The sequence below is a fragment of the Triturus cristatus genome, chromosome 8 (genome assembly GCF_964204655.1).
Source record: "Triturus cristatus chromosome 8, aTriCri1.1, whole genome shotgun sequence".
NCBI classification, from domain to species: domain Eukaryota; kingdom Metazoa; phylum Chordata; class Amphibia; order Caudata; family Salamandridae; genus Triturus; species Triturus cristatus.
This window is the reverse complement of record NC_140591.1, coordinates 1,570,077,683-1,570,089,944: the sequence shown is the minus strand read 5'-3', so window position 1 is coordinate 1,570,089,944 and position 12,262 is coordinate 1,570,077,683. Positions and strand designations below refer to the sequence as shown.

General features: G+C 42.5%; 1 protein-coding gene across 1 annotated transcript; it reads left to right on the top strand.

Moving 5' to 3' along the window:
- Positions 1 to 9,264: 9,264 nt before the first annotated feature.
- Positions 9,265 to 10,197, top strand: LOC146806198 (olfactory receptor 52Z1P-like). The gene has a single exon (XM_085620608.1). It carries the CDS (start codon positions 9,265 to 9,267, stop codon positions 10,195 to 10,197), a length of 933 nt encoding a protein of 310 aa, XP_085476734.1.
- The last annotated feature ends 2,065 nt before the right edge of the window (positions 10,198 to 12,262 follow it).

Genomic DNA, 12,262 nt, shown 5'->3' with positions numbered 1-12,262 from the left:
CATGAACGTTGAAGCTTCCCCAGATTCAGAAAACCATGTAAACCGGGGGATGCACCTAAACCTTCCCCTCCCCAGAGAAGGCGCAATGAGGAGAAATGATCTTATTTCTCCTGTTTTGTTTTCTTTTTCCATGTTTGCTGCATTCTGCAGCACACATAGAAAGAGGAGAAAGCCTACCAGGATAATTTTTGAGCAGGAAGCTACACCTTCCTGCACAAAAACAGTCCTGCCGACAACACAGGCACCTGTGCACCATGATGCAAGGGTGCCTGTGTTTGGCGCTAGGCTGCACAGGGGGCCACATTTATAGCGATTTGTCATAGGGCAGTGCAGCAAATCACCTTGCTTTGCTGCCATGCATCAAAGTGAAAGGGCAGGATTACACCGTATTTATCCTATATGGTACTTTTCTGTCTTTCCCCCCTGCGCTGGCACGGTGCGGCAGCCTAGCGCCAACATAGGCATCCCGGCACAATCTGTTGCAGGATTGTTTTTGGGCAGGAAGGGGGAAAATCATTTTTTTTAAAATAGCAGTGAATATGTTCATTACCTTGATCATTATATTGAAGAACAACTACCTAAGAAGGAGAGGATATACACACAGAGGGTCATTGTCTTGGGAATGTCATGGAGGCTATACTCGCCGGGAACTGCTTCTCTCCTGATCTAATTGTTAATATGGGTAAGACTCTCTGAGTCCTACATTATTTAATATCTATATGTCCACATTGGAGGAGGTTATCACCCCATTCGGAGTGCGCGTTATCAGCTATGCTGACGACACGCAACTAGTGGTGTCTCTGTCCCATCCCAGACAACACTCAGCTGACCTATACAACTGCCTCACGCAGGTCCATCACTGGATGAATAGGTCAGCCCTAAAGCTAAATGGGACGAAAACTGAGGTTCTTCTTCTTGGCCCAAAAGGAATCTCACTCTCCCCGAACATCTGGCCAGCTTGTCTGGGTCCCCCCCCTGACCCAAAAACAGAGGTAAAAAGTTTGGGCGTGTGGATTGATACTGACCTCTCGTTTACTATACAGGCAAAGAAGGTTGCCGGGACCTGCTTTGGTCTCCTGAAATCTCTGAGGAAAGTCCTGCACCTCCTACCCTTCAACTCCCAAAAACTGTTAATCCAAGGCCTAATAGTATCGAGGCTTGATTACAGCAACGTGATCTATCTGGGCGCTCCGGAAGCGACCCTCAACAAGCTTCAGAGAATCCAGAACACCGCTGCCCGGATTATCACAAATACCCCTGCCAGAACCTCTGCTAAACCTGCTCTCAAACGTCTTCATTGGCTCCCCATAAGGGAGCGCGTCAAATTCAAGGCCCTATGCCTAGTTCATAAATCATTACAAAATCAAGGCCCCCCGATTCTTAGCAAATTCATCACCCGCTATAAAACTACAAGACCTCTCCGTTCAGACTCAGAAAACTTCATCAACACCCCCAGATTCAAGAAAGCCCGATCAGGAGGAAGACGTTTCTCGGTCCAAGCTGCACACCTCTGGAATTCGCTCCCCCGCTACCTGAGACTCGAATCACAATACCTGCTCTTCAGGAAGCAGCTAAAGACTCATCTCTTTCCGTAAGGTCTTAAGTCCTCCCTTTATTCGGAGCTTTTGCTTCCCTCCCCCCCCCCTCCCTCCCCCCCCTCTTTTGCTCTGCCCCGGGCCCGCCGAACTGTTGAATTGGGGTTCCTAGCGCTGGGATATTTCTTGGTGACTATGCGCTCTACAAAAATAAAATAATAATAATAATAATAATAATAATAATAATGGGGTGTTAGTTCACCTGCAGTCTGCTCCCAAGCCATCCTTATATATAGTACAAAACAGGTTTCACTTCACTTCCGGCCCACTGGGTGTTTCCAGGGGGTCACTTGGGACATAGTGCACATCTTACAATGAAGCCATTCTTGCTGCTAGTGTGACATAATGAGATACATCGCTAAGCGAGTGCACCAGATTATCAACATGCCATGGTTACAGGATGTAGCCAGTGACTTATGTTCCCCTCCCCATTTCCTTGAGCCCTTGAGTGCCATCTTGCCACAGGGAACAGCATTTCCGAAAGAGAGACTTCCTGCACTACACCAACTAACAAGCCTTCTGTGATGCCAAGGGCTGCATTATTGATATATGTGCTGCTTCCTGGGGAGTACACATGATGGCTTATTGGCTATTGCCTGCCAGCTGCTTGCAGGCAACTATAGTGATATGTGGCTAGTAATTAAGTTGAACTAACTCAGAGTGGGACTGTATGTGTACTTGTGGATAGTCTCACAAAGATATTCATTAATACCATCACCCCTACCCAATAGACATTACAAACATTGATTGTAAGCATGTATGGAATGTCTGCATCATTCTGATAGTAACTTTAAAAAAAAATGTCCATGGCTTCTTGCATAGAAGAAGTATAAATGAGGCCATTGCTGAGCCATCCTTTGACAAGAGCAGAATCCTCCTCTGTTCTACTACTGCATCAACTATAGAAGCCTCAAAAATTGCTGAGAATTGGGCAGAACTGGACAACAACCTCTCCCCAAAGGACATTGAAGTCATCATGCAAGAGGTCTTCCAAGATTATCATCAGCTCTTTGGGCTTAGGCACCCAGCTGAGCTGATATCAGTGTTAACTTCATCATGGACTCCCATGCAGTGGGTTCTCACAACGATCAAACAACAGACTGCAGGAAGTGCTAGGAAACATCAGCTGTGGGGCATGCCTCAAGGCACATGACGTGCTGGGTGTATTCTCACATTTCCTTACGTGCTTTTCCCATCTCGACTCACTGTACATGAGGGTCCAGAAAACAGTCTAGTTGAACCTCCATGTCACCTGGAAAGTCATAAACAGAAGCTGGCAGTAAGGCATTAGAGAAAGTGTTCTCCTTTATCTGTAGATTGCAACTGTTGTTGTTCCACGTGTCTTGTTTAATGGTCCTTGCCATGTGCATGTAGCCTGTATTCCCTGATGTTATATGTAAAGGGTAATTGAGCTCATGTGATCAATGTAACTATACTGTCTGGCTTTGACACGTTTACCTAATATATGTACCACCTGCAGTTGTATCCTATTTTGGCAACCTGAAACCTTGTTATGATAGACCATATATAGCTTTCAAAAGAATGCCTAGGCCACCATGTTCAAATGTCCCGATTCTAAGACTGACACTTTATATTGCTCTTTATACAAGGGACTGATGCACATTTCTACCTGTCACAAATTAGACACAGATCAAAGACATTGTGAATCAGATATCTTAGCCATTGTGATATGTGTATACAATTCACTGTTAAGTCATGCACAGACACTGCCTCTTAGAGTTACTGACCATCACATGCCCAGCTAACACCAATACATGCCACACCTCAAGTCATCACCTGCTGACTTTAGAACTAAGCTCTTTGCCTTCATGACGGAATGTGAGGGTGACATGAGTAAGTCAAGGCATTCCTTCTACAAAGGCGTTGTTTCATTATCTACATATCTGGAAACGTTTTATGTTGGAGACAGAAGTACCACATGCAAGAGCTGCACTTTGTTGACCACTCTCTCACTGTTAAATAAGGCATGCAGAACTATTCACCTCCAATGGAAATGAGAGTGGGGTAGATGGCAACACATGTCTCTCACTGTAACGATTGTAATGAGCATAGTATGTACTGCTATGTACATTATGCAGTGGAAATAATCACTCATGAGTCTTGTTGTCTCACCATTCCTTTTCAGATAGCAGCAAAGTAATAAGTGTGGAAAACTAGAACCACAGGCTATGAAGATCTAGACATACAGCAGTTCGGTGGGCACAGTAAGATACAAAAATGACTGAAAACAACTACAGGGATAGAACACCCACCCAGAGATTACCAGAGTCACAGACAAAGAGGGCAGAATCAGAGGACTCAACATGGGGGTTGTTAAGTTATGCATTACATGCCAGGAAGTGTGTGGAAATGTTGCTCCTCCTAGTCAAGATCAGAAATCATCTTTGATGACTCGGGTACCTGCTTCTTTGATATCAATTCATGAAGTCACCCCACCACCAGTGAAAAGGCCACTACAACACTGAGACCTGCAGCTGAACCCCTATCACCTTTACTCCTTCCCAAAGTGTATGCCTGTAAGATTGGTACCAAGGTTTACTTTCACCCCCCCTAAGCCCTCTTGTGTTATCTAATCCTTAACAACTCAATCTTTTGTTACCCAATTCCTAATGCTCATTGTGTCCCCTGGCTGATTTTTAGAAGGTCATTAGGGAGTTGACTTCTTGTCACTAGGAGATCTTTAGCAGCCTTGCAGAAGTAGAGGCAGCAGTCAAGACCTACCAGGAGGCACGGGTTGACCAGCAACAGTAGGTCTGCTGACTCCTGTTATTAGAAATTGGGTCACTAGTTGGCAGAGTATGCACCCTGTCCAAGTAGGGACCACAACACTAGTGACGGTAAGTCGCAACACAACCTAAATGATCCTGTGCTCACCCTCTGGAAGCTTGGCACAGATCAGGCAGGCTTAACTTAGAAGGCAACGTGTAAAGTATTTGTGCAATAACTCATACAGTAGGGAAAACAACACCAAAGACTCGACTGTTTAGAAAAATAAAGTATGACTTTCTAAATAAAACAAGACCAAAACCAAAACACTCCAATAAGTAGAAGACGAGATATCAAATTTAAAATGAATAAATGCTGTAAAATATTTAGAAGCAAATAGCGCTAAAAAGGTTACTTTAGTTCGCGCTGGATAGCGGCAAAGTCAATGTTCGGGCAGACAGCGATGGAGCGCCAGCCGACTACAGGACCCATGCCGTCCCCGCTGAACAAAGTACTTTTTCTGGTTGCAAACTGTGAAATGCGCTGCTGTTGAGACAATTCAATTTTTTTAAAAGGGTACTGCTAGCGCTATTACTTGTCAGAGAGATCTCACTTATTGTACATTGAAGAAAAGGTTGGAGGTAGTAGTTACATCTTGCCACCCCACAGTAGCCCAGAAGTAATTGACCTGGAATTTGGACTTTGGTCTTCGCTGGTTTTTGACAGTATTTCAAATAAATTTTCTTCCATTAAATGATCTAACAGCAAACTGGTTCTCTTCTGGGAAAAACGGGGGAAGATTGCAGCATGTGTAACTTGGGGATCCAGGATCTAGAATCATGTTTTTTTTGTTTGTCCTGAATTGGTACTGCAGCACCAGCATCTTTTACGGCCAAAGTTTTGAAAGAACAATATTAAATCTGTAAAGTTGGCATGAGAGTTACTCCTTCAACCAAAAAATGAAATAATTTGTACAAACGTTTAAGTTTTTTTTAAAGGCTTTATGAATCTCTAATAATCTGGATTTAGGATTGCTGTTGTGGCGGGGTGAGAACTTTTTTAGCTGCTCATAATGTAATAATTTGCTCATAAGTTTCATATTTTAGGGCATTATGTACTTACCCAAAACGTAACCATGTGGCTGCTACAGAAATGATATCATGTATGGAAATGTTTTATAATTCTTATGTTTATCCTTCTATTTCTTTTAACGCGTAATTTGACACCATACAATTTATTATATTGTCATGATTTCATGTTCTTTTGAGCTCCAAATCATAAATGAAAAATGTAATTGTTGTTGTTGAGGCCCACAGGTGCAGAATGTGTCACTCTACTCCAAGATGTGAAGGTGATGCCTCAGATCTGAAGACGGGTGCTGGAGTCCAGAGGTATCCAGGAATGCTATGGATTCCTGGATGCATTTGAAGGGATGCGTCGATCTCAAAAAGCTGCAGCGGTAGCGATACTGTCCGATGCGGCAATCTCTGGAGGCAAAGCGCTGGTTTCAAGATGATGCGCTGAATTTATAGCTGCAACCAGGTCGATGCACCGGTTCTGCTAGATGCAGACAGGAGATGTGTCAAAATTCTTGTTGCAAGTATCTCTGCCACTTCCAGTGAATCAAGCACAGGAGCATGGGTAGATTCTTTGATATCCATGAGTCTCAAGCAACAGGAGGTAAGCCAACAAGCACTTGAAGATCACTTGGAAGAAGGCAGGATCCAGCTCTTCTTCAGCAAAGTCAGATAGCAGCAGGCAGCAGGGCAACAAACTGAAAAGTAGGCTTTTCAGATCAGCAGGCCATTCGAGCCTTGTGAGCAGCACAGCAGTTCTTTTGACAGAAGAAAAATTGTAGATCCAGAAGTGTCTGATTTGGTGGGGGTCAGAGACCCAGTACTTATACCTAAAGGTGCCTGTGAAAGTGGGGGAGACTTAAAAGAGTGGCTTTGAAGTACACCAATATCATCTTCAACCCAGTCCTGTCGGGTGGGCTATCAGTGGGGTACCCTTTGGTTGGGGTCAGGTCACTACTTATTGAAGTGTAAGGGTTAGTCCTTCCTCCCTTCTGGCCCAGGAAGGACTATCAGAATGCAGATGTATGTTGATGGGTACTCAGCCACACCTGGCCTTCCGGGTGTTTGTGGCTGTCTGGAGTGAATGCAAGAACGGTAGCTGTTGCTGAGACATGTATTGGAGACAGGCTCTGAGGCACACCGAGCTTTCTAAAAGTGGCATTTCTAAAACAGTGATGTTAAATCAAACTTTACCAGAAGAGATAATTTATCATTACCATTCCTCAGATATGAAACACGAGTCAGCTACTCCTTTTCTAGTCGGGAATTACAGCCTAAAGGTATTTTAAGGATTTTCCAATGGTAGCTTATGAGAGGAGAAGGCCTCACAGTAGTGAAAAACAAATTTAACAGTTGATCACTATCAGGACACGCAAGACAATGTGAGCACAAGCACTTTAGCCCTGTTTAGCAGTAGTAAAGTGCACAGAGCCCTAAAGGCAGCAAAAATGAAGTCAGAAAAAGAGGAAGAGGAAGGCAAAACGTTTGGGGTGACCCTTCATAGACGACCATTTTCCAAAAACCTGTCCTCCTGGACATCAGCCATATCCACGCAAACGGGATTCCTGCCCACCTGCTATAGCCCAAATGTGGCTCTGTTATGAGCCCCAATGTACCTCAATGTAGCCTTAGGTAGTTGCACAACCTTTTACCTACATTTGTCCTACCTGTGCCTCATAGCGGCTCCGACGCTGACCTTTTACCTAGTTAGGTGCTGAATAAATGTTGTGTAGTTTTCTTTGAAAACTAGCCTCATTTATTATGCGGGAGGATTCTTATCATCACAGCAGGATTACCATCTTCTGCAGAAAAACTCTGTAAAAAAAGTCACCGCTATCGTCATCCTAGGACGACAGGCCCATAGTACCATGACACATCTACGTAGAACCCATGAGGGTATCTTTCGCGTATATAAGTACCACATCTTCACTGCGCAAACCAGAGGAGACACTTCCATGTTGACACAAAACGCTGAAGTCCCTGCATGCAGACACTCCAGGACTCAATTGTCTGACCCCCATTGCGGGGTGTCCAACTCAAGACCAAGACGGGGTCCTTCATTCTCTCCCATCAGGTAATGGGGTTGGATCTTTACTATGAGGATTATTGGCATATCACCTACATACATGCTATGTACACTTAGGTACACTTAGCTAGGGTTAACATCTTAGTAGTACGCATGATTACTGTCAAGTATCTATATGCCTGCATATACTCACTGTTTTAGCACCATAGTAGAGTTCTACTTTTTATTTATTCTGTTGGTGCTTGTAATCGTATCTATCTGTTTCTGTCTAATGGTTGTTGCAGGATACGTTTTTGATACTTGAATGATGGTGGTTCAATAAATGCATATTGGAAACGTCCCTATTATTTATTTTGGGTATCTCTCTGAGACTACGTGAGCACGAGTGAATGAGTTAAAAGTACTGCACTGTTTCCATGATCCCTGAGGGGTCAGGGTTTTCATCTTCGATAGTTGCCAGAAACGTGTCGCTCCTTGTTAAGGTTGTTGGGCTTATAGTGGCACTGTGAGCTAGCTGGTCTACAGGTGAACATATCCTCTGGGGGTGTTTGTAATCAGTCTGGACACCGACCCTCTCATGTTCTCTAAATACACATATCCTATATAGATTTTTAGTAACTACATGACAGCTCCAACTCAGTAGGTGTTTTCTCTTTCCCCACAGCCTATAATGCATGCCCTGGAAGAGGAGCTCTATGGCGCTGTTTTGGTAACCTAGCACTAACGCAGGCACCCTTGCACCATGAGGTGCCTGTTTTGTAGGAAGGATTGTTGTTGCTCAGGAAGGTGCACCTTCCTGCACACAAAAAATCCTGAGAGGCTTTTTCCTCTTTCTATGTGTGGTGCAAAATGCAGCACACATAGAAGAAGAACACATGAAGAGAAATAAAGATATTTCTTCTCATTACGCCTCTCCTGGGGAGGCATATCTTTTTGGTGTATTCCCAGGTTTACAAGTCCTTGTAAATCTGGGAATGCATCAAAATCCATGGGAGTCGCATGAGAACACCCAGTGCATTGCCCATGGAATGCCTCCCTTGCACAGAGTATGGCAACGCAGCAATTTGCACTTCATTTCTTTACTGCAGACTTTTGAAGCCATTCAAAGCCACGAAAATTGGCTTTGCATGGCATCAAAAATCTGATTTAGAGGTTTGCTCATGCATGTACCACATTGCGAGGTGCAAGCATCATGCAAAGTTCTCATAAATATGCCACATACTTTTTTTAGCACAGGTCCATTGAAACATACGCTGAACACAATTAAAAATCATAATGATCTGCCTAATTGGTACTTAAACACTTAAAGGCAATTACTCAGGATTTCAGCCATACAACATGCCAAGTAGAGGCGTTAAAAGAAGCGGAAGCGTATCTGGACATAAATAGCCAGATTACCTTATTGACCCAAATAGCTAACCACGTCTGGAAAGTGGGCAGTGAAGTCTCAGGGATCACTCATTCTATCTAGAACTTTCATGTTTCAGATGTTCCCATAAGTTAAATCAGGCAACCATATGCACTTTAAAAAATCTACTGAACGCTTTGCCTAGCCGACTAATAATTTCTTGAATTAAGCCTGTTTTTTTATAGCTATGATTCTATTCTTGTAACAGCCATTTTATTGTCAAATTCGGTGTTTTTCATTTACTGTACTGCACCACTATGTTCCAAGTGAGGCACACTAAGGCTGACAAAGTGCATCTGCTCGCTAGAAAAACTGTAAGTGAAGGGATGGAAAGGTATGTAAAGGGATTTCATTTTCACAATTCAAATGTTTTCTGTTTCTTCACATGAGCTGTGGGCAGTCTAGAATCTCTCCATGGAATTGTCACAACTGATGAGGTCAACTTTAAATAACAGCAGACACCCATCAACATTCCTCCTGCTGGGAATTCCTGGGCTGGAAGACTGCTACATCTGGATTGCTATCCCATTCTGTCTGATGTACATTATGGCTCTGATAGGAAATTTCAGTGTGCTGTTTTTAATTGTATTTGTAAGCAACCTCCATGAACCTGTGGACATTTTTCTGTCTATGCTGTCAGTCACTGACCTGATCTTACCTTCCTGTGCTTTGCCTAAAACATTAAGCATATTCTGGTTCAATTCCAAGAGTATTTCCTTCCAAGGTTGCCTCAGCCAGATGTTCTTCATTAATTTCATATATTGCTTAGAGTCGGCCATTTTGTTAGCCATGGCGTATGACCGCTATGTTGCAATATGCGAACCACTGAGATATGCAGTGAAGTTTGCAAACATCGTAATGAGGAACATTGCAGTATTAGGACTTGTCCAAAGTTTTTGTCTCGTAGTCCCCTTCACCTATCTTGTCCACAGACTTTCCTACTGCCAAAACATTAATGTCCCCCACACATACTGTGAGCACATGGGAATAGCCAAGTTATCTTGCTCTGATGTCACAGTGAATATCATCTATGGTTTGACTGCAGCCATTTCATCTGTGGGTTTGGATGCTGCATTAGTCTTTTCATCGTATATTCTTCTTCTCAGAACGGTCCTGAACATGAACTCACTACAAGCCCACCAGAAGGCCTTCAGCACCTGTACCGCACATGTATGTGTCATTATATTGTTTTATGTACCATCTTTTTTCTCTTTTTTTGCACATAGGTTTGGCAAACATATACCTCTCAATGTACACATTTGTGTGGCTAACATTTATATCATCTTGCCATCAATGTTAAACCCAGTCATTTACAGTGTGAGCACAAAGAAAATTAGGCAGAGTGTGCTCAGACTGTTTTACTAGGAAGACTCACTATTTGGAAAGTGTGTCCCCTTATTTGTGGCATGGCATTGCCTCTTTGCCTGCAGCCTCTCACCAGTCCCATGATGAGGCCCTGAATAGTCTGAACTCTCTGACTGAATACTTCAATCTTTTCTCTCACATTTATTTTTGTTTGACATTCTCAGTTTCAAAAGCTATCTTTCAATTACAAGCATCTCTAGGTTTGAACAACTTATTTAACTCTCAGGAGTTTAGTAACTGCTTAAATACATAGATTCATATACTCTCTCCAGAACAAACAACCCAGACTCTACACCAGGATTCCACTTTGATAATGAAGCCTTCACTTTCTATTTATCATGGCACTAGAATGGCTCTAGAATGCTCAACGTCCTGCAACTGTACAAAAATGGAACATTATTAGTCAACAAAGAAAACTTATTTCTTCATGGTCCTCCATGGCCATGGCCATGGGTGATTGACATTATTTCTCTCCTATTGCACTCAGCTTGATGCTTCAAAACCACGCTCAATAACCTGTTCCTCAGAGAATGTCCTAAGGGTTTGTTTTGTAGTCAATTCTCTTCAACCCTCTTCAACATGCACATGGATCCTAACAAAGCCCTAATTCAGCTTTCAGGTGAATAAGAGGTTTGAATCCTTCAAACTCAAAAGTGACATTTATCCTGCTCCAAAAGTGACATAACTTCAATAAATGTGGTACTAAAAGATGATGAATCGGCATTCCTTAACCTTGAATGATATTCCATGCTAACGCCTAAAACATTCTGAGCCCAATTGAGCCAGCCAGGGCAACATTTTGTTTAATAGCACCAGACAAAAAACACAAAATTAAAAAAAGGTATTAGCCATTTATTAGTCTAGATCGTGGCTAAACAAAAGATCATATCCCATGCTTTTCTGGTACTGAAACATACAAACACCATGGATGCACACCTTCAAATTCGCCTTTGGAAAACCCTTACTAATAGTTTAGGAGGTGTCTTCTGGTGCTCCAAACATGTTAAGCATACACCAGCTTACTAAGCAAAGAGATCTCATTACGCAAAACAAACAACATGAGTAATGGTGAAGGCTGGAGGTACATTAATAGATGAGGCTTCAAGGAGTCTATCTTTAGCAAATGCTCCAAAAACATTGCAAACCGGTTTGGGGTTAAAGGTTACATTTAAAAATGGGTGAGCTAGCATCAAACAAAAGCGAGCTACTAGCAAGCAAGCAGACCTTTACTTTGGCAAATTGCCATAAAAGCACATAAAATAAGATACATCAATACAATAAAACAATTTAAAATCATCTCAATAAATAGTATTGAAAAAAAAATCCAAGAGAGAACAAGACATAGTAAAATATTGGAAACAATCATTCACAGTACAAGGAAAGAAATTAAAATACACAAAATTCATATTATTTGTTAAAAGTCCAAGTCCATAGCAAAAGGGATGACATGAAATTCATGTAGAGGCATCCAATTATACACACATTGAATGCATTCAAGTTCACCCAGCTTGGTTTTATGTCAACAGAGTAGCCCTTTTCTGTCTACATCTCCACATATGTAGTAGGAAATGGGAAACAAATATCATTGGTTGTGCTAGCCACAATAGTGGTCATTCCTAAGAAAGGCAAGCCCTCTGAGGACTAAATCTCATATCGGCCAATCTCTCTACTGAATGTTGAGGTGCAGGTGCTTGCAAAGGCCATTGCAACCACGCTTCATGGAGTGATATCCATAGTACACCTCGATCAGTCTGGTTTTATGCCCCAAAGAAGCACCAGGTTGAATCTGAGATGTTTGCATTGAGTATTGCATATGACTTGGGATAGGAGGGAGGAGCAGGCCATGCTGCTGTCCTTGATGAACAAATGGCATTTGACAGCATTTATTTATTTTGAAGGTTTTATATAGTGCGGACAAGACCCTTGCAGGTATCAGAGCGCTTTATAACAAATAAATGACATAGAGGGAATAGACAGAGGAAAATAGGCATAAACATGCGAAAATATTATTGCTTATAATTGGTCAAACAAACGGCCACTGATCCAACATAGCACACATCTACAA

Coding starts and splice junctions, on each gene's coding strand:
- LOC146806198 (XM_085620608.1), top strand. CDS start 9,265: ATGAGGTCAACTTTAAATAACAGCAGACACCCATCAACATTCCTCCTG.